At 38.2% G+C, this 23,319-nt stretch overlaps 2 protein-coding genes across 4 annotated transcripts; both read right to left on the minus strand.

Annotated features, from left to right (window-relative positions):
- Positions 1–2,044: 2,044 nt before the first annotated feature.
- On the minus strand, positions 2,045–2,986 carry LOC116575778 (olfactory receptor 10R2-like). Its single transcript, XM_032317259.1, has one exon. It carries the CDS (start codon positions 2,984–2,986, stop codon positions 2,045–2,047), a length of 942 nt encoding a protein of 313 aa, XP_032173150.1.
- Positions 2,987–3,262: 276 nt separating this feature from the next.
- On the minus strand, positions 3,263–11,443 carry LOC116576734 (olfactory receptor 10K1). 3 transcript variants are annotated; one of them, XR_004280264.1, is made up of 3 exons: positions 9,925–10,625; positions 4,965–5,092; positions 3,263–3,314 (listed from the first exon to the last, which is right to left on the minus strand). XR_004280264.1 is itself a non-coding variant. In XM_032319218.1 (1 exon), the coding sequence occupies exon 1, from the start codon at positions 10,623–10,625 to the stop codon at positions 9,684–9,686; it is 942 nt and encodes a 313-aa protein (XP_032175109.1). The 3 variants fall into 3 exon arrangements, 1 of the variants encoding a protein (XP_032175109.1); XR_004280265.1 differs by lacking the exons at positions 3,263–3,314; positions 9,925–10,625 and adding an exon at positions 11,401–11,443 and having other exon boundaries at positions 5,008–5,092; XM_032319218.1 differs by lacking the exons at positions 3,263–3,314; positions 4,965–5,092 and having other exon boundaries at positions 9,684–10,625.
- Between the last annotated feature and the right edge of the window lie 11,876 nt (positions 11,444–23,319).

Here is a 23,319-nt window from a genome sequence, read left to right on the forward strand (position 1 = left end):
GGGGTGTTGGGAGAAGGGGAGTGGGGTTATGGACATTGGGGAGGGTATGTGCTTTGGTGAGTGCTGTGAAGTGTGTAAACCTGGCGACTCACAGACCTGTACCCCTGGGGATAAAAATATATGTTATAAAAAATAAAAAATAAAGTCAAATTAAAAAAAAAATGCATCTGTGGAATCCCCAAAAGTTTACTTAACTCTAAAAGATAGATTTCATAACAAAATTCACAAGTCAGTATTGCTAGAAATATAATTGTGAAGTACTTGAAATGAGCACAATGAAACAATGACATGTACACACAAAACAGATCATGATCTCTCATAGTAAGATGGCTTAATTACAAAATCCAGAAGATATCCATACTATGATATTATTTTAATTTAAATAAAAATATTTCATTGGAAAAACATTAAAATGCATGAATTCTAAAAATAGAACTTGTACCAGTCACATACTGTCACTAACACACACACACACAATAAATAAATAACAGAAGTTACTTAAATATTAACAAGGAAATATCTATCATGAATAAATACCTGTTTCTAAAAAAATATTTGGGCAATAAATGAAAATTGCAAACATATTAGGAAGAAATTTTAATTTCTAATTTTAATTAGAAATTTAAAAAAGCACAGAATGAACTAATGGAAATGGCCTACGCCATGTTTACAAAGATATATAGTGCTTTAAGTGCCTTAATTATTTAACGACTAAGAATGAAAATAATATAAAAAGCCTTAATCCAAAACCTGAAAAACGGGAGATAAAAATAGAGAGGTAATCACTTTAAAATATGCATCATTGATGATTATACACTTGAATTGGAAAATCTAAATACATTTAACAAGAGAGTGCAGTTACATTTTACCTGGAAATGGAGTCATGTGTGAAACATGAACTTTGATTTCAGTCATGAGGCTTCAAAGACAATATCGACATGCTGTCGTGTGTCCAGACGACCGTACACAAGAAGACAGAGTGTCTGAAATTCAGGTCCTGTAGGTAATGGGTAAAGTCCTAATTGTCATAATCACCTCAAACATCTGTGAGCCAAGGTTATCAGGTATGACACGAGAGACTTAAAGTGTGAAAACTATAGAAAAGCAAGTGTCTCCTGCAACAAGGGGAAAGAAACAGGTTCCGGGTCAGCACAGGATGGGTTCCCTGGGAGGTACTCTGGAACGACCCTCTGTACAGGGGACATGTGGGACAAGATGGCCATCAGAGTCATTGGGTAGCTCCCTCTCCTTAACGAATTTAGTTTGGAATGCCATGGAGACCTCTCCTCCAGCTTGCTTATGGGGACTGGATGGTGGATTATTTTTTCCACTCATTTATGGTACGTATCTTCTATGTTACAGAACAAGTGGTTCAGAGGGGTAGTCAGAAAAAGCACCTAGAAATACCCCAAACCTCTGTTAATATGAGCTTCCGCTCTATGCCGCTGTACATTTTACATGTGCTTTCTTTCATCTTATCCATTAGATACAAACAAAATCCCTGGGAATTAGAAAAGGAAAATTATACTATCTTTATTTTCCATATTATAACATTCAGATTCAGAGAACAATTGTGACTTTCTTAACGTCATGGCTTAACCAGTGTTGGGCTGAAACCTAATTCCTAGTGCAGTAAATGATTTCCCCATCATGTCATGCCCCAACGTCTAAGCCAGCTTCAGACTCGAGCACCTCCTCTTAAGCTGGACATAACCTTAAACAAAGAGAACCATCAGAGCTTTGGGACAAACAAGCCAAAGACAGAGCAAGAGATAAAGGTTTTTTAGAGACTTTTGAGAACTATAAGTCATGAAGAGGAGAGCTAACCTCTAGGGACTGACGCTGTGCTATCTCCTTGGATCTTTGCAAGAGCCTTGAGAGGAACGTATTACCATGTCTGCTTTAATAAGAGAACATTTATACCCTGAAATATCAAACAAGTTGTCTAAGGGAACACACTTATATGGACAGATATTATCAGAAACTGTTATGGACTAAACATGTAGCGACACATTTGGCCCAAATGTGTGTGAAAACGTTCTGATTATAAAGTCTTAAGAGAAACCCCAGTCTTCCCAATCATTTTCCGAATAGCCAGCTGTACATCTTTGTTCCTAAGGCTGTATACCATAGGGTTCAACAGTGGGGTAATGATAGTATAGGTCACTGTCACCAGCCTGTCTTTGCCTGATGAATATTTGGCTGAGGGCCGAAGATAGACAGAGGAAGCACATCCGTAGTGGACAATGACCACAATAAGATGGGAGGCACAGGTGGAGAAGGCTTTCCTTTTGCCCTCAGCAGATGGGATCTTCAGGATGGTATGGACAATGAAGCCATAAGAAATACAGATGAAGATCAAGGGTACAAGAAGCACCAAGACTCCGCAGATGAAGATGACCAGCTCATGGATGTAGGTTTCAGCGCAAGCAAGACGGATAACTGGTGAGATGTCACAAAAGTAGTGGTTGACTTTGTTGGGGCCACAGAAAGGGAGGCTGAAGACCAAAGTCGTTCCTACCAGAGATATTAGGAAGCCACTAACAATACAGCTTGCTGCCAGCTGTCCACACACCCTCCAGTTCATGAGAACGGGGTAGCGCAAAGGCTGGCAGATGGCAGTGTAGCGGTCATAACCCATAACTCCCAGAAGCAGGCAATTGGTGACAGCAAAGCCGAGGAAAAAGAACATCTGTGTGGCACAGCCCGTGAAGGAGAGTGTCCTGAGGACAGAGAGCAGGTTGATAAGCATCTTGGGCAGGATAACAATTGTGTAGAAGACTTCAGAGGTTGAAAGGACACAGAGAAAAAAGTACATGGGTGTGTGAAGGCTGCGGTCCAGGTGGATGACAGAGATGATGGTGAAGTTTCCACTCAGGATGATCAAATAGAGGCAGAGAAAAAGCACAAAGAGAACAGGCTGCAGGTCACCAAAGCTAGAGAAACCCAGCAGTAGGAACTCAGTGACCTGGGAAGAATTGGCCATGGAGAAGATGCTGCAGAACAAAGTCAGTGTGATCAGGTCCAGGGACCCCTGGGATGGAGGAATCAGAAAGACTTACCCTTCATAATAAAACCAATGCCACTCTGGTGTGAATGGGAAATAAAGAGAAAAAAAGCATTATAGATTAACCAAAAGTTATCCTAAATCAATATGTATCCACAGTGCTGTTTCTCTGCCGATGATTTTATCAGTGAGTCTGGGATTTGTGTTCACATGAAGGCACAGTATTTGTTGACATAAAACCAGTCCTTTCATCCCCCCCACTCCACTCTTGCAGACTTATGTTCTCTCCATTTAATTCTTTGGTAACCTAAATTTCAAAAGAAACCTTATGTTAATTATGATTTTCCATGATCATAGTTTTATCCATATTGCTGATACATATATTCCATAAGCAATAGCACCAGTGTCCGAGGGTATGCTTCTTACCTGCTTTTAATACATTCGTCATCTAGAGAAACATCCTTGATCTGTCTTTATGCCGCTGGCTTCTGAAGAGTACAGCTCCTTTTCTTTACTGACCATTGACCCCATTTCCATGCAGTCGTTCATGAAAGGTTAATTTGGCTTAGAACTACTCCCTCTGTCTTAGAACTAGTTTGATGATTCCCCTTCCCACCCTTGTAGGACAGTAAGCCTGATTTCTCTTTCAGAAAACCCATGGCTGGAAGAATTTAGTTTTGATTCCACATTAGCTGGTTGCCCATTGGGTTTCATGTCTTATCCTTGATACACTCGACTTGGAGACTCAACAGACCGTCTTTCCCAGGATCCATCTCTGAATTGCTGAGTAGTCAGGCTCAGATAATTTCCCTAATGTTTCTGGTAAGTTATTGTTTCTAGTGATAGATTATATGTATTTTAATCAAGATCATTCTTGTTCTCTTCCAACCCTTCTCCAGATCTATTCCTTCACAAGGATTCTGTGTCTCAGTAAACAGATCCAAAATCCTCTCCATCACGTAAATTCCGGAGACATCTTTAAACACGTGATTTTTCTCATCCTCACATGCAATCTATTTTTGATCTGCAATACTTTTAGGATCATTTCTTCTTTTCTGTAAATTAGTTCTTGTCTGGGCATGACTGACAGACCTGCTGGATTATATTTTGTTCTACTCTAAGCCATCCTCCTTTGTGCCCTCAGAGCTGTCTTGTTACAGGACAAATCTTAACTCTGTTAACAAACCTAAATGACCCTTAACTATCTGCAAACTTAAATCAATCATACTCTGTGTCTCGTATTTTTTCCCAAATGCAATAATACCCCTATTACCCCTATGCAATAATAATTAAAAAAAAAAAAAACTGAAATCTTGACATTTGCAATGATGTGGATGGAACTAGAGGGTATTACCCTAAGTGACATAAGTCAATCATGGGAAGACAATTATCATATACTCTCTCTGATATGAGGAATTTGAGAGGCAGGGTGGGGGTGGGGGGAAGGGAGAGAAAAATGAAGCAAGATGTGACCTGGGGGTAAACGAACCATAAGAGACTCATAATTTCAGGAAACCAACTGAAGGTTGCTAGACGGGAGGTGGTGGGAGGGATAGGGAGGCTGGTTGTGGACACTGGGGAGGGTATGAGCTACACTGCTATGAACTGTGTAAGACTGAGGATTCACAGACCTGTACCCCTGAAACAAATAATACATTATATGTGAATTTAAAAAAAGAAAGAAAATAAATAAAAGTCAAAATACCAGTTTAAAAAAAAATTACTGCTCTCTGACCATCAAGTGGTTTCCTCCTGAACTAACTAAACTTGTAAATTTCCATTTGAATAGTTAGTCTTAAAGACCTATGCAAATAACAAAGCTTCTATCATCATTTGCTCTTTTGCTTAGTCAAAGGTGTAGAAAATTTTAAAATGGGACTAAAATCAGGAGCTTTCTCTTCTATTTTGGTATCATTGAATTGCCCATCCGTGGACTTTATGAGTAAGAAACACACACCAAGGTCTTGACCGGGAACAGTCTCCCCTGGGCCTCTTCCTGAGATGCCATCTTCAACTTTCCGGTATCCCAGTCTTCATCCTTTGAGTTTGCTCTTTCATAGGACCATCTCCAGAAAGAGCAGTGACCTGTCACCCAGGGAGGGTTGGGGTTTGTGTGGAAAGAAAGAAAGGCCATGTTACTGGGTGACCATGTTGTGACCCTCCCCCACTGCACTCACAAGACATCACCTACTTTCTCAGAGTCATTCTTGGAATCTATGCAAGAATTAAAATTTGAAAAAAAATTCCTTATTAAAACAGACAAACAAACAAACATACTGTCTCTCCTTAACCTGGCTGAGGATGTTGCATAAAATATTTGGTGAATAGAAGAGCTTGGAAGGGAAGAATCTACAGATTCAGAGAAAAGCTTTGGGAAAATAAGGGCAGGGGAGAAAATAAATAAAATTGTGTAACTCAATGGTCTTCTTAACAAGTGGAAAAGTGAATTGATTTCTCATTACCTTGCTCAATGACTTCATGTGGAGGCGAAGCCAGTTCCTTAAGCTGGTTAAAAAGACAGCTAATTCTTCACCCCCAATTCCCTTTACAACTTTCTCCTCTAAATCTTCATCACACAGAAATTAAATTAAATACTTAGAGTTTTCTTTTTTTTAAGTATATTTTAAAATATACTCAGAGACAGAGAGAGGGAGCGAGTACAAGCAGGGGAAGCGGCAGAAGAAGAAGCAGTCTCTCCACTGAGCAAAGAGCCTGATGCAGACTCTATCCCAAAACCCCTAGATCACGACCTGAGCTGAAAGCAGACCTTTAACCAACTGAGCCACACAGGCATCCCTGAAATACTTAGAGTTTTCTATATATGCTGTTGATTTTCAAGACTTCATGCTGAGAAAATGTGTGTGCAAGAGATAGAGACAGATACAGAAGACAGAATTAGGGAGAACGAGACAGAAAGGGAGAGAGAGAGAAGGATAGAAAGAGAGAGAGGGAGAGAGAATGAGACAGAGAGAAAGTAGAGGCCTCTCTACTCTCTTGCCTTCATCTAGGGCCCTCCCATTGTTCACATTTTTTTAAAGACACCAGTTGTTGAACTTTCTCTAATCTGTACAGGGGGAGTTTGTTGTTTGTACTATATGTAACATTTAGTGAATTTCAAGATTGTTTTCTGTGTCTTTATCAAAATACTCAACCTGCTGTGTACAAATTATTTCTTCCAGTAGACTGGAAAACCTCAGGAACAAAGACCATACCTTAGTCTCTATGAAAACTTACCCAATGTTTAAATTAATAAGATATAAGTGCTTGATGAATAAGTAAATCAAATAGTCCATTAATGAATTAGTAAGGATCCCAATTAGTTCCCACTACAGCAGCTGGGTTCCCTTGGTACCACCATCTGCTCCTAAGTGAAAACACGGCCTGCGTTCTCTGTCCATTCCATGTTCTCTATAAATTTTCATTTTCATCCTTTCTCAGTCTCATACTGTATCCCCAAACTCACATGAAACAATCAAACTGAGTCTGTGGCCCTGCCTTCTTGTAGACCTCCATCTCCAGCCTCAAAGTTTTCACCATCCAGTTGTCTTTTCTGACATTTTATCACATTTCCCACTACTGATCAGGAGGGGAAAGTAAATCACTCATGAAAAAACTCAATTTAAATTTTGACATACAAGAAATGACGGGATTGTCACCATTCTTCTCAATGTGGAAATCAAAGTCCCTAAATAAAAATAAAAATTTTGCAGTCCTTCAAATCAATGCTAGTGCCTGGTGGTATGCTGGCCTCTTCATTCTCAGACACTTCCTTGAATCTTCTATGAGGTTTTCTAGGTGAAACTTGCAAAATTGTCATCCCTGTCATAATGTACTAGAGTTCTTCTCTGGTTTTCCATCAACCGTCTGAACCAATATAAGGAAACTGTCTGTACGACTTCACAGAAAGTATCACCTGTGCCTCTTCTCCATGGTTGGTTTAGCTCATGCCTCAATGAGCGTCACCAAGGGTGTTTTTCCTTTCTGCACTGGCATGGCCTCAATGCCTTGTTGGTAATTGAGATCCCCTCCTCCACCGGGAGCTAATTACCGCATGGTGCCCAGTGCTTGTCCGTAATTTCCCCAATTAGCAGGTGGAATGATAGTAATACACTAAGAGAATTTGTTGGTCAAAGAGAAGGCCGTTTTTAATACACCATGGTCATTAGTTGGTTTCCTCTTCAAAATTCTCTGGGGACTCATTAGGAAGCTGAACATTTTCTGGGCACCATTTGTTAAAACAAACATCAATGGAGTTTGAGTTTCCCTACCTAATGACTCTAAATTTTCATTCTCCGGTTGGAGGAAAATGTAAATTTTGCAGTCTCATTTTTGACATCTGTAGGAGGGGAAGAAAGGGACAAACAAAGGACAGACTACTAGAACGTCAGAGGCAGCAAAAGTGTTTCAGACTCATGGAAAACATACTCGTTCCTAGAATATACTGTGAGCATGATTAGTATTTGTTCAATAAACAAATAAACAAGGTAAATTTGGGTCATGGAGAAAAATATGGGGGTGCCCTGGTGGAGGTAGGTTTTAGCTTGGATGTCTCCTTTGATAGAATGTCCTCCTATTTTCAGATTGAGTATTATTCCCTCTCCCAGTGAGTCCAGACACTTGGGCTGGAAATAGGGCAAATGCTAGACATTGAGGGAAATGACAGAGAAGGACTAACGATGTAGAGATGGGAAATTATGCCTTTGACTCACAAACCAAGCAAGGGAGGAATCTGGATACTTGACAGCTTACTATTCAGACCAGGAGTATTAATGAACAGCAAAAGACAGTAACAAAAAATATTTTGATGTTAACAACTATAATTCACAATGAAATTATTACAGATATGAATTTGCAACCCCCCCAAAACACAGCTGCAACCTTTGTAAGAGAAAAACTGTAAGATGTTTACAAAGAGACACAGTGATAATGGATAACTTTCCTAAATCACTCTGCTCAAACAAATCAGGATGAAAAATATCTCCAAGAGGTTAGGAGCCCTACGGAGCAAAATAGTGAAGTGTATCAGATAAGTGTTTATTGGAATTTGTGTTCTAATGAAAGAGTACACATATTCTTATCAAGGCACATGAAGTATGTATGAATTTTGGCTGTGTATTAAGTCACAATAAAAATTTCAACCAAGGTCACAAACTAGTAAGAATAACAAACAATATTCTCAATCCCAGTGTAATAAACTATGCAATGACTAACAGAGAAAAATGGCTTTTCTACCTGAGAATTTTTAAATCTATGAAATAATTGTTGGGTCAATAGGAAATCCAAGCAAAGTGAAATAAATTCTAGGAAATAGTATAAATTACACTCCATGTATCAGAATATGTGGATTAAGTTTAAAGCGAGCATGATAGGAAATTTCACAGAATAATTATATACATAAATAAAACTTTAAAAAATGTCATGTAGAAAGCATGAGAAGGTCAGAAATAAAACATCGACTTAAAAGAAAATTCAAATGAAAGATAATACAAACAACATTAAAAATAACAATATGGGGGGGAACCCCCATATTGTTGGCTGTTGCATCCATTCATTTACACGAATGTTAGCTTTTTGAAAACAATTGACAAGACAGATAAAATATACAAACTACTACTATATGAACCATAAATTTAAAAAAAAAAGCAAAAAATATGCATGATATAAAATGACAGAGGAGAAAACCATTATAGGAATTTTCATATCTCAAAATATTTTGTAAATATTTTACAAAGAATTTTGAAAGTTTAGAAGAAGTGAATGATTTTGTAGAGCACTAAATTCCAGATATGATCCATTAAAAACAAAAATGACAATGCAGGAGACTTTTCTTGAAAGAAATATAAGTTATTATCACAGGACTATGCCTCAAATAGACACTGTGCCTGTATTATTTCACAAAATTTCAACTAAACTTCAAACATGAAATGATCTCAACCTAACATTCAAAGAACTCAGTAAAAGCTTCTTTAAGAAAAAGAGAAAAACCTGCCTAAATCTTTAAATCACAAAAGTTAAAAAATCTTGCAGGTATATCGATAAAATGCAAAAACAAATTAAACAGAGAAAAATTATACCACTGAATGAAAAAATTGGAAACTAAGTTTAAAGATATTAACAGATTCTATGATTAGTGGATAATCAATGATTTGTATAAAATGAAATATTTACTTGCAACATAGACACAACTAAAAATATTAGAAAACAATAGGAAATTTCTCAAAGATTATAAAAATGTTGATAAAAACCTATGACAAAGTGATGGATAAAAACTAAAACTCTAAAGTAGGAAATGGATGTAGACATACAGTTGATAAAATAAAATAAAAGGCATACAATTCACTGAATAGTTAATTTTTTTTTTAAAGATTTTATTTAGGGGCACCTGGGTGGCTCAGTGGGTTAGAGCCTCTGCCTTCGGCTCAGGTCATGGTCTCAGGATCCTGGGGTCAAGCCTCACATCCGGCTCTCTGTTCCACGGGGAGCCTGCTTCCTCCTCTCTCTCTCTCTGCCTGCCTCTCTGCCTACTTGTGATCTCTGTCAAGTAAATAAATAAAATCTTTTTAAAAAAGATTTTATTTATTTACTTGACAGACAAAATCACAAGTAGGCAGAGGCTTTAACCCACTGAGCCACCCAGGTGCCCTGAATATGTAAAATTTAATTTTAATGAATCAATTTAATTAAAAGGATATGAAGTCTGGCCCATTACCCTTCGAAGGGCTGACTTGAACTCCTTATTCCTCAGGCTGTAGATCATCGGATTGAACAGCGGAGTGAGGATGGTGTAGGACACGGATATGAGGGTGTCCTGACTTGACGAGTAGCTGGACTTGGGCCTTAAGTAGATGAAAGAGGCACAGCCGTAATGCACAGTTACCACAATGAGATGGGAGGCACAGGTGGAGAAGGCTTTGTACCTGCCGGTGGAGGATGGGATCTTCAAAATGGCAGAAATGATGCGGATGTAAGAGACCAAGATAAGTAGCAGGGGAATGACCAAGACGAATACACCAATCGTGAAAATGACCAACTGACTGAGGCTGGAGTGGTGGGATGCCACCTTGAGGACAGGGGCAATGTCACAGAAGAAATGATGGAGCTGGTTGGAGGAACGGAAGGGCAAGTGAAATACCATGGAGGTGATAATCTGTGCAATAGTAAAGCCACAGGCACAGGCAGCGCCCACTAGTCCCACACACACCCGGGGTCCCATGAGCTCCGTGTAGCGCAGAGGGTTACAGATGGCCACGTAGCGGTCATAGCCCATGGCTGCCAGTAGGAAGGAGTGGGAACAGCCAAGGAAGAGGAAGGTGAACATCTGGATGGCACAACCCAGGAAGGAGATGGTCTTCTTCTGGGCCAGCAGGTCCACCAGCATCTTGGGTACAATGACGAATGTGTAGCAGGTCTCAGAGCAGGAGAGGACGGCAAGGAAGAAGTACATGGGGGTGTGAAGGGCTCTGTCCAGCACGATGGTGGAAATGATGATGGCATTGGTGCCCAGGGTGAACAGGTAGAGGGGCAGGAAGGCTATGAAGAGCAGCCGCTGCAGCCCAGCCAGAGAAGAGAAGCCAAGGAAGACGAACTCCCTCACCAGGGTCTCATTGCCCTGCTCCATGCAGAGCGCCTCCAAAGGGGAGAGTCACGGGCAGCGACAGAGGCCAGGATCCAGGAAGGAGAGTAGAAATGTGTGGGAAAATCAGCACAAACTCTGTAGGCAGGCAAGTCCTTCATTCACCCTCAGAAAGTCTGCCAAGAAAAGAATTAAGGCTAAATACACAACAGAGGACTGGACAGCCACTGAGGAGACTTCTCTGAGACTAAGACCATGGTATCTCTCTAGCCAAGGATTAAGGATCTGTCTCACTGGTTTCACTTGTATCTTACTTAGGGATTACCATATTTGTCTTTTCACTAGCATCCCAAGAAACTAGCTCTCCAAAAGTGAAAAAAAAAAAATATATATATATATGTGTTTAATTTCAGCCATCTGAACTCATTCAGAACGTGGAAAGAATGAGAGGTGTTCAGACACTATGTGTGAACCTGTTTATCCAACATAAAATGGGAAGGGAAAGGAAGAGTTCTCTAGCAAACATGTGAGGGGAACTGTGTTTGTTGGTGACTTCTTACATGCTAGATATGTGGTAAGACCATCATAAACCCATGGCAGTAACCAAAGCATTAAGGAAAAACAAAAACAAAAACAAAAACAAAAATCCTTTGGTGTTACTCTTGACAGACTGACTAATGAGTAATTACGGACTTTCTTGGAGGCTCCACACTGGAGTCCTGAGCAAAGTGTGGGACAGATGACAACACTAGTTTAAAGAAGAACGTCCCCTATTCCAGGAAAAGATGAGTCACTAGCATGGAAGAAAGAGACTCATTACCTTTGCAGTATTTGTAGCTCACCTCCCCTTTCCCATTTTCTGTGTCTCAGAGAAACTCAGAGAACAGAGTTTTCCAAAAATGGCTCAGAGCTCACAAAGCATGAGAAAGAATGGGACAACTGGTCAAGTGTTCCAAATTCTAGTACCCTGCCATAAATCACAGACTCTGTTTTATATATTGTTATATCAACAATATTCCTTTTTCTTTTTTCTTTCTTTCTTTTTTCTTTTTTTTTTAGAATTTCATTTTGGGGTTTGTTTATTTATTTGTTTATTTATTTATTTATTCATTTTTATTTTTAGCGTAAGAGTATTCATTGTTTTTGCACCACACCCAGTGCTCCATGCAATCCGTGCCCTCCCTAATACTCACCACCTTGTTCCCCCAACCTCCCACCCCCCACCCCTTCAAGACCCTCAGGTTGTTTTTCAGAGTCCATAGTCTCTCATGGTTCATCTCCCCTTCCAATTTCCCTCAACTCCCTTCTCCTCTCCATCTCCCATGTCCTCCATTTGTTATGCTCCACTTTTGAATATTCTGCAACACAGTCCTCAAGCTGCAGAAAGGATTTTTTCTAGTCATTTTTAAGACTAATATCAGATAATTTTTTTATGGGTGTATTTCCCAATTGTCCATGCCTGGGAACTAAAAAAAGTGTTCTCTGTAAGCAAAATCTACTAGCCTTTATTTATTGGTCGCATCCAGTCTTTATTTACACACTTTCGGGGGCACCTCGGTGCCTTAGTCAGTAAGTGTCTGCCTTTGGCTCATGATCCCAGGGTCCTGGGATTGAGTACTGCATCAGTCTCTGTTCTACAGAGAGCCTGCTTCTCCCTCTCCCTCTCCCTCTCCCTGCCACTCTGCCTACTTGGGCTTTCTCTCTGTCGAATAAATAAATAAAACCTTTAAAAATATTTTAAAAACTATTTTATTTACATACTTTTCAGTATATTTATATACTTGTACATCATTTTCTCTTCAGGAATCATTTGCATCTGCTACCAGAATTTTTCATTTTTACATTCTTCTAGCTAATAGCAAATCTTAGATTTCTAGATTTAAGTTAAATGATAAGAAATTTATTCTTTTTCTTTTAAAGATTTATTTATTTGAGAGAGAGGGAGATAGAGTGCACAAGTGGTAGGGGCAGGGAGAAGTAAAGAGAATCTTAAGATGTGCATCTCCATCTCCTAACCCCCAGATTATAACTTTAGTCAAAACCAAGAGTCAGATGTTTAACCTACTTTACCATCTGCATGCCTCAAATGATGGGATATCTCTGAAGCTCATTGTATCTGTTCCTAGAAAATGGAGATTAAAATTTCTGTTCTTTCTTATTAGTTAGCAACTGGTCCTAAGCTTAAATAGATATAACTATTCACTTATTTGAAATCAATATGAATATACTCACATTGGCTGGTATGAAAGCTCTTTAACAAATAACAGGGATTTGTCATTTTTTAACTATCAAGATAGTTCTGTTAAATATAAAGTATATATTTATCATGTCTATCCCCATTATATAAATATATATGTGTACAATAGCTGTATGTTTTCTATATTTAGGAAAAAAAATTGAATGAGACAGTGTGCATACATACACCCTCACCAGGACAAAGGGATTTCTGTATTTCAAGACAGTGAAGCAAATCTATATTTATACACATTGCTTGTCCTTGTCTTGGCACTTTCCAAATATTTTTCTGGGTTTCCATTCACCTAATGCACGTCCAATTCCCACTATATCCTAACTCCACTGAGTATATCATATAGATTAAGCCACAGAGGCTGAAATTCTCTCGATTCTGAAGGAGTACCTGTATCTACCCAAATCCAGAACTACTGTGTAAATGATTTGTCTCTCAGACCCATGAAACAGCTGATTTCAGTTATGTGGACATTTTTCTTACATACTATTAATATTACCCCACCATCTAAATGGATTGTGTTATTGATATATTTGCCCTTTTGTGATATATGGGAACCCAGAAACACAGTCCATCTGAGGAAGCAGCGCACATCTGCTCCAGAAAACATCAGAGACCACTACAGTCTGATAAATCTGTACCCTGAATAGAAAGATACAAGAGCAGAGAAATGAAAAGATCTTCCAGCCAAATACCCACAGGCTATAAAAGTCAAGAAAAAGATCCCTCTGTGATTCATGAGAAGAACTCTATGTTAAGTAGCTTTGAGTAACTTTGACCAAGACACTTCATTTAAGACACACATAAAGTAAGGATATTCCATTACCTTACTTTAAAACTAAGGGGCTAGGGTAAGCAACAAGTGTTATAACTTGACCAGAGGCATGGAAAAGTACTTAAGCAGAAGTTCCTTGAACACTACCTTACAAAAGGAGTTTTGCTTAGGGTGAGAGTGAAGTTTAGATCCCAAGAGTCTTTTCAACTCAGGGAGTCCTAGATTCTCTAAATGATGATCCCTAAAGTGCCCTTATATTTGAGAACCTATGGACTACATTCAGGTTTCAATTCTAGGAGATGATATTTGCATACCCTATTTCTCTCATTCCTTAGATACCCCATTGAGATATTATATAATCTGGATTTAAATAGTGTCTTGGCATAGGAGGCCTCCAAAAGGGGGCAAATCTACATGTTTTTCCAATGCAAAACTTTTGAGATACCCAGATGCTTTCTTAAAGAAAACATCAATCAATAAACCAAGAGAAATTACATAGACAGCAATGGAGAGCAAAGAAGTAAAATTTTTATCTTCTTTTATAAACACAAAAAACCTGAACTTCTCCTATTAAAATGGAGTCTGAACATTGGATTTCAGTAATAGCTAAAAGGAGACTTCATGAGTACATGGCAGAGAGAGAAGTGGAGATTCGGGATCTGTTTCTTTCAATCCCTGAGTCAACCAGACAGAAAGAAGAGAAAAGAAAGTCTAGCTGGAAACCAAATTGACCTAATCTGATCATTGTGAAAATTCATGGAACTCTACTAGGGAGCACACCTAATCAATCTCAGGACCTCGAGTTAAAAGTAGCTCCTGATTCTCCTTCTCACTTACGGAAACTGCCCTCCGTGATCTCCTTGAGGAGCTTGATGTTCAGAAGCTCTACCCATCACCCAGGTTCACCCCGCGCAGAGCCCAAGGCTACATGGATGTTCCTGTTGTCCTATCAGCACCTACGTCACTCTCCTCCTTTCAGTTCAGACAGAAGGAGCTATTCAGTATCTGGGACCCTTGACAAGTAGATTCTAAGCCAAAGATTGGAAACTGAAGAAATGACACCAGAAGAGAGTGAATCTGCCCTGAATAGAAGCTCTCATCTCCATCAATAGAGCAAGCCTCTGCCACCCATCAGGACCCTGGGTCAAACTCACTGTCTGTAGAAGCTCTGGTGACCAGCATGCAGTGTGGTTATCAGAAGCATGTCCTTGATTGTTGGACTCTTGAGGTTAGTTCTACTACTGGAGATGTTGTCTTGGGGTTAATTAGATATCAAGTCTATTTTGGAGAATTAATGTCACCATGTTCTCAAAGGTAGCCTTTTCTGGGGAACCTGGGGAGAAGGAGCCAGGAGCATAATTAGCCTGAGTCTAAAATGGAAGTTGAGTCTGTGCGTGATGGATTCTGTGGGGGAAATCACCAGAATTGAAACTATATTCTACAGACCAAGTGGGAATGTTTCATTGAATTTTAAGTCGGGAATATTGTATATCAGCCTAGTGATTCTCAACTTCAGTATTGCTAAGAGTCAAAGGAGGGCTTAATTACAAATTTATCTTCTCAGGTTCTTGTCCATATACATACTCATTAGGGACATTGAGATACTCTGACAAAACCTGAATTTTAACATGCGTCATCAGTCTAATGAGCTCTATCATTCAATTGCTTTCTGTCTACAAATGCTTTTTTAGTAGAGTGACTTGACATAAATTTCTCCGTTTTATCCAAGCAAGTCCAAAATGAGTAAAATCCAGTTCAGTTCCCAGCATGAATCATGAAGGCAACCGATAGTCACATTTCTGAAGTCTACATGGAAGAATAAGACAATTTTGAAAAAGATGGGTCATACCGAGGCTCACTCTTCTCAGGAGTAAGGTGGCTCAGTAGTAACAAAGAGCACGCTGTGGGAGCAAAGAGAGATAAATAGTACAGACAGACAGAGAGGAGAGCTCAGAAATGCATCTGTGCATTTTTGGCAACAGAAATGACCTCACATGTCAGGAAGAAAACCATGATTGTTTAGTGAATAATACTGGGAAAAGGGCTCCCTCTTTGGACCTCATCACTCAAAGGAGGTGTCCTGGTAGAATAAAGACATTTCTTCCTGAAGGCTCAGTAGGAGCACTGAGTGTGTGACCATTCCTGATTGAGCCCTGTGAGTCTACTCCGTCTTCCAAGTAAGGTGCTGTGCCCACTCCCCAGCACCAAACATGTGTGAGTCTGGGAATCAGTGGGAGAGGAGTTGGACACCCCTCCTTCCATTACACCCTGAATGACTGACACATACAAGGTTGAATTTTACAGTTCAGAGGTATTATTTCTCAAGAGTGTTGCCTCTGACAGGAAACACAAAACTGGAAATTGAGGCTTGCCTTTGGCCATTTCAGTCTACTTTGTTCTACTGTACAGGTGATCTGCAGGTAGAAAGGGTCTTGTTACACTAGCTAGAGTAATTGTCCTATTTTTTTGTGATTGCTACTGCATTGATTTTACTTTTCTGACAAACCTCCTTGATATAAGAATTTAAATTTAACTTATAGTTGTATATCTACAGATAGATGATTTTTGTGACTGTGCTATATTGTGTATCTACAGATAGATAATTTTTGTACCCTTTAGCATGAGGAACACAGCTAAATCTTTCAATGAATATGCAGATTTTTGAAAGGTACATTATTTTAAGTTTTTAGATTTTCAGGTCCAGAGGTTACGTATCATTTGTTTTCCATCCAAGTATATTGACTGCCTTGATGATTGAGCCAATAGTTTTTTTTTCCCTCTCTTTAAAACATTCCAATTATTTTCATTTTTTATTTTAAAATGTTTTATAACTTCACAAAAGTTGCACATATTTAAGGCATATAATGTGATGTTTCATATATGTATGTATTGTGAAATGATTATTACAATAAAACTATTTATCATACCAATCACATCACTAAGTTGTGATATGTGTGTGAGGGGACAACACTCGTGATCAACGGACTCAACAAATTTAAAGTATACAATACAGAGTTACTGTGTATAGTTACCATGCTATACATTAGACCTCTGGGACTTATCCATTCTTTGTAACCAAACTTTTTCTCCCCCTTGTTCTCCCTAATGGCCATAACTGCATTTCGCCTCCCTCCAACCCTGGCTGCCACCATTCTAGTCTCTGCTTTTATGAATTTGCCTTTTTTGATTCCACATGATTATGTGTTTTTTTTTGTGGATGTCTTATTACACTCAGCACAGTGTCCTCCAGATTCATGTACATGTCGTCACAAATGGGAGAATTTCCCTCTTTCTCATTATTGGGTAATATTATATACACACACACACATATATATATACATATATATGTATATTACATATATATATAAAACATAAATTTATATATATAAATACAATTTCTCTACCTATTCATTCATCAATGATTATAATATAGCTGTGGGTTTTTCATATATGGCCCTTATTCTGTCAAACAAATTCCTATCTACCCAATTTGTTAAGAGTTTTAATCATGAATAGGATGGTGTATGTTGTCAAATGATTTTTTTGCATTTTTATTCTGGTCATTTTAATTTTTTTTTTCTCTCCTTCTGTTAGCACAGTCTACCACATTGATTGATTTGAATACCTTGAACTGTCTCTGAATCTCAAGTTAGAAAACATTTTAAAATAAAAAATAAAAATAATTGGAATGTTTGAAGGAGAGGGAAAAAAAAAACTTTTGGTTCAATCATCAAGGCAGTCAATATACTTGGATGGAAAACAAATGATACGTAACCTCTGGACCTGAAAATCTAAAAACTTAAAATAATGTACCTTTCAAAAATCTGCATATTCATTGAAAGATTTAGCTGTGTTCCTCATGCTAAAGGGTACAAAAATTATCTATCTGTAGATACACAATATAGCACAGTCACAAAAATCATCTATCTGTAGATATACAACTATAAGTTAAATTTAAATTCTTATATCAAGGAGGTTTGTCAGAAAAGTAAAATCAATGCAGTAGCAATCACAAAAAAATAGGACAATTACTCTAGCTAGTGTAACAAGACCCTTTCTACCTGCAGATCACCTGTACAGTAGAACAAAGTAGACTGAAATGGCCAAAGGCAAGCCTCAATTTCCAGTTTTGTGTTTCCTGTCAGAGGCAGCACTCTTGAGAAATAATGCCTCTGAACTGTAAAACTCAACCTTGTATGTGTCAGTCATTCAGGGTGTAATGGAAGGAGGGGTGTCCAACTCCTCTCCCACTGATTCCCAGACTCACACATGTTTGCTGCTGGGAAGGGGGCACAGCACCTTACTTAGAAGATGGAGTAGACTCACAGGGCTCAATCAGGAATGGTCACACAACCTGAGTGTCTTGAAGGGGTGGGGGGTAGGAGGTTGGGGGAACAAGGTGGTGGGTATTAGGGAGGGCATGTATTGCATGGAGCACTGGGTGTGGTGCAAAAACAGTGAATACTGTTATGCTGAAAAGAAATTAAAAAAAAAAAAGTATTAATGGCTATAAACTTTCCTCTTAATGCTGCTTTTACTGCATCCCATACATCTTACTATATTGTACTTTCATTTTTGTTTGTCTCAAGATATTTTTTTTAAATTCCCTTTTTTAAATTCCATTCTCCTTGACACAATGATTACGAGTGTGTACTGTTTTAGTTGCCATATTAGTGAATTTTCTCTCTCTCTCTCTCCTTTTTTTTTTTTTTTTTTTTTTTTACTGTTACTGATTTCTGGTTTCATTCCATTGTAGTCAGAAAAAAATACTTTGAATGATTTTGCTCTTGAATTTGTTAAGACTTGTTTTGTGACCTAACAAGTGATCTATCTGGGAGGATGTTCCATGTGCACTTGAAAAGAAAGTGTATTCTTCTGGTATTGGGTTGGAAGTTCTGTGTATGTCTGTTAGATCTATTTGTTCTATACTGCTGTTCTGTTCTTCTGTTTCTTTACCAAGTTTCTGTCTGTATGCTCTTTTTATAGAGGGTGGGATATTGAAGTCTCCTACTATTATTTGATTGCTGTCTGTTTTCCCTTCAGATCTGTCAATATTTGTTTTATATGTTTAGGTGATTTGATGTAAGATGCATATATATTTATATTGTTATACCATCCTGTTAAATTGACACTTTTATCATTATACAATGATGTTTGTCTCTTGCAAGATTTTTTTTTAATTTATTTTCAGCATAACAGTATTCATTGTTTTTGCACCACACCCAGTGCTCTATGCAATCCGTGCCCTCTCTAATACCCACCACCTGGTTCCCCCAACCTCCCACCCACCGCCGCTTCAAACCCCTCAAATTGTTTTTCAGAGTCCATAGTCTCTCATGGTACACCTCCCCTCCCAATTTCCTCCAACTCCCTTCTCCTCTCTAACTCCCCTTGTCCTCCATGTTATTTGTTATGCTCCACAAATAAGTGAAACCATATGATAATTGACTCTCTCTGCTTGACTTATTTCACTCAGCATCATCTCTGCAGCCCCGTCCATGTTGCTACAAAAATTGGGTATTCATCCTTTCTAATGGAGGCATCCTACTCCATAGTGTATATGGACCACATCTTCCTTATCCCTTCCTCTGTTGAAGGACATCTTGGTTCTTTCCACAGTTTGTTGACTGTAGCCATTGCTGCTATAAACATTGGGGTACAGATGGCCCTTCTTTTCACTACATCTGTATCTTTGGGGTAAATACCCAGTAGTGCAATTGCAGGGTCATAGAGAAGTTCTATTTTTAATTTCTTGAGGAATCTTCACACTGTTCTCCAAACTGGCTGCACCAACTTGCATTCCCACCAACAGTGTAAGAGGTTTACCCTTTCTCCACATTCTCTCCAACACATGTTGTTTCCTGTCTTGCTAATTTTGGCCATTCTAACTGGTGTAAGGTGATATCTCAATGTGGTTTTAATTTGAATCTCCCTGATGGCTAGTGATGATGAACATTTTTTCATGTGTCTGATAAACATTTGTATGTCTTCATTGGAGAAGTGTCTGTTCATATCTTCTGCCCATTTTTTTTATATAATTGTCTGTTTTGTGTGTGTTGAGTTTGAGGAGTTCTTTATAGATCCTGGATATCAACCTTTTGTCTGTACTGTCATTTGCAAATATATTCTCCCATCCTGTGGGTTGCCTTCTCATCTGTCCTTTCTGATATGAAGAGCAATCTCTGTCCTTTTCTTGGTTATCATTTTCATGGAATCTTTTTCTATCCCTTCACTTTTACCTGTGCATGTCCTAAAAGCAAAAGCAAGTCTCTTATAGGTAGGATACTGTTGGTTCTTGTTTTTTTTGTTTTTTTTTTGTTTGTTTGTTGTTGTTGTTTTTCAATTCATTCAGCAGCTCTGTCTTCTGTTGGATGATTTATTCCATGGAAATTTAAAGTGATAGGAAAAGACTTACTCTTGCCCTTTGATTCATTGTTTTCTGACTGTTTTGAAGCTGGTTTCTTCCTTCCTTTCTTCCTCTCTTGCTGTGTTCTTTTGTGAGTACTATTTCTTTAAGGAAAATAGAGTCACTATTACAGGGTAGTGAAGAGTTTGTGTGGAATTTAAAAGAAGTGGCAATATGTCTTTTATTACTTCATATATAAAGGCAAATTTTGACTGAAACAACCTATTTAGGCAAAGCTACCCAATTCTGTAGGAAATTTTGAGGTGCTAATGAGGTTCACAAGAATGTTCACTAGGTGAAAGAAAACAATCATAAATAACTATGATAGTCTTGTGATGAATTCCAGAAATGAGGATTATAGTAGCTGTGTTTTATTTTCTTGTTTGCTTAATTATTTATATATTTGTGTATGTTAACCATTTCCTTCCTCTTTTAATATGCTGGTTTATATAAGGTATCTTGCTGGTGGTAAACATCATAATTCAATTCTTATGGAAAGACCGTCAAGGAATATTTAACCTGTGACACTCTGTGTTCCCCTTTTATAAAGATAATGGGGGCACTCTTTGTGTAAGACTTGCATCAAATTAGTTACTACTACTTCAGAATGTAAACATGAAAAGACGGGTATGTATGGATGTTGAATATCCAAATGGGGAAACCGTGCTGGTTATATTTTATTGACACTTGATAGCATACTTATACTTCTCTGATTCTCTTTGCTGTACTCTTCTATAAGGACAGAAATCCTCAAAATCCTGGAGTCTTTACAGTTTCCTTGTGTCAGGGAGAAACAATTCCTGAAAGGTCCTTCTAACTGGATTCAGAAGTGGGCATGAGACAGATTAACAAGAGAAAATCAATTAAAGTTAATAGGTGTAGATATGGAGAATCTGCATAGACATAAGGAATTCCAAAGATAGGCAAAATGAGGTATGTGGGTCATTCTGACCTAAGAAGAGTGGGTAGGGTTCTGGGTTTCAGAGGAAAGGAATGGACTTCATTGGGTGATAAAAAGAGCAGATGTATGGTAATTAGATGTTTGTCCTACCATGTCAATGGGTCACTCAGATAAAATTTGTCTGCTAATAAACTATATTTGGGGGAAAAAAACCAATTTAGATTCTTCTGTGTGGTTAAGGGAGGACAAAAGTTTGTCTTGAGCCCACAGGGTCTCAAGTGCCTTCAACTCAAAGTAACCCACATACCAAAGTGTCACATCTTGCAGAGTGGCAGAGGAGGCTCTCCTGAATCCCTTCACTTGCCAGGAAAATTTGAGATATATTTAGAAGTGCACAGATAATGGAAGAGAAAGAGTTTTTTTCTGGAAGCATGTTATGCAAGCACTTGTCAAGTGGTAGATAGAAGCTTTTACCCTTGGCTTTTGGATTTCTTGAGCATCACTCATCAGATACAGTTTGGTGAGTTTGGAAAAAATGTATACATCCAAGTGACAACCACCCAGTCAAATTATAGAATGTTTCTAGAACTTCCCAAAGGTCTTTCTATCCATTTGTGGTTGACCTCCCCCAGCCCTGTCCCCAGAAAAATACTAATCTTGCTTCTGGTTGAATGGCTTGATCTTTTCCATAATTCCATATAAGTGAAATCAGAGTATGTTCATTTGTATGTCTTACTTCTTTCACTGAGCATAGTTTTTGAGATTCACTCATGTTGTTGCATTCATCAACTTTCTGTTTATTGCTTAATAACATTCCATTTAGAAATATACCACAATTTATTCATCTGTTGAACTGTTGGGGGACATTTTGATTATTTCCACTTTGAGGCTAATCAGAATAAAATGATTATGAAATGAGTCTCCAATTCATTGGAGATATAGATACTCATTTATCTTTGGTATCTATGAAAGCAATGGCTGTGCCGTCTGGTAGAGGTCAACTTAACTGCTTATAAATGGGCAGACTGTTTTCCAGAAAGGTTGTATGGTAACTAATTTCCACCAGCAATGCAGGAGGGATCCTGCACTCCCACATCCTCACTGTGGCATTTACTGCCCATCTTTTCATTATCCCACATGGATGGTGACATTTCACAGTACTTTTATTATGCATTTACTTGAAGACTTAGTATGTTGGGCAGTCTTTCAGGTGTTTTTGGCTAGTTGTAATTTCTTGTTAATTAAGTTTGTGTACAAAGCTTTGATGATATTTTCATTAACAGGTTTATCTTCCTTGTTTTCCTTTGCGAGACATAGTTCTGTATGCTGTATACAAGTTTTTTACTAGGTGTAACTTTTGTAAATGCGTTCTCCTACTCCTTTTAATTTTATTAATTATGGCTTCATTATAATAGTTTTAATGAAATATAACTTGCAAACATTTATTTACATTTTAAAGTGTACCATTCAATAGTTGTCTGCATAATCAGAATTGTGCACTCATTAACATTATCTAACTTTAGAACAGCAACAATTCTAATGTTTATGAAGTTCAATTTATCACCTTTTTCTTTTTTATACTTCATGTTCTCTGCCTCCTTTTTAATAAATATTTGCACTCCGAGTTGCAGTTTTTGTTTGTTTGTTTGTTTTTTTCTGAAAATTGTTATAGCATTTGACATTTCTAGTTAAATTGTGCATGACTTTTGGTAAAAGTCAAGATTTGTATTTTTTAATATGTGCATCCAGTATGTAAATCACAGTACATTTAAAGGACTACACTTTCTTCATTATAAAACATTAACATCATTGCTGAAAACCGATTGGCAATAAATGCATAGTACTATCTCCATATTATTCATTCTGTCCCATTGATTCATGGGCTTAGTCTTTTGCCTTATAACTGGGTCTGTTATGCTCTAAAACATGTCTTTGTCTCTGGTTCATCTGTATCTAAATTGTGCTCATTGTGTGTGATTTAAAAAAATTAATTATTTAATATGTGGAATCTAAAACAAAACAAAACTAAACTAACAACTAACAAACAAACTAAAAGAAACAGAAACTGACACATGAACATAGACAATATACGGGTGGTTGCCAGAGGATGAGGGAGTGGGGGTCGGCAATATCGGTGAAGGGATTTAAGAGACACAAACATCCCATGATAAAATAAACAAGTCAGGAGGATGAAAAGCACAGCATAGGGGATCGAGTCGGTAATAGTGTAACAGTCTTGTGCGGTGACAGGGTGGCTACACTCTCCCTGAATTGGCCGGCCTCCCTGGGATTCCGCGTGCAGAGCCCAGCTCCTTTACCTCTTGAAGCTTCTTCACTTTAGGCCGATTTACACTCCTCAGCCAGCAGGACCACTGTGCTCTCCCTGGATTCCTTCTGAAAGTGCACACA

Source organism: Mustela erminea, chromosome 17 (assembly GCF_009829155.1).
Source record: "Mustela erminea isolate mMusErm1 chromosome 17, mMusErm1.Pri, whole genome shotgun sequence".
Classification (NCBI taxonomy): domain Eukaryota; kingdom Metazoa; phylum Chordata; class Mammalia; order Carnivora; family Mustelidae; genus Mustela; species Mustela erminea.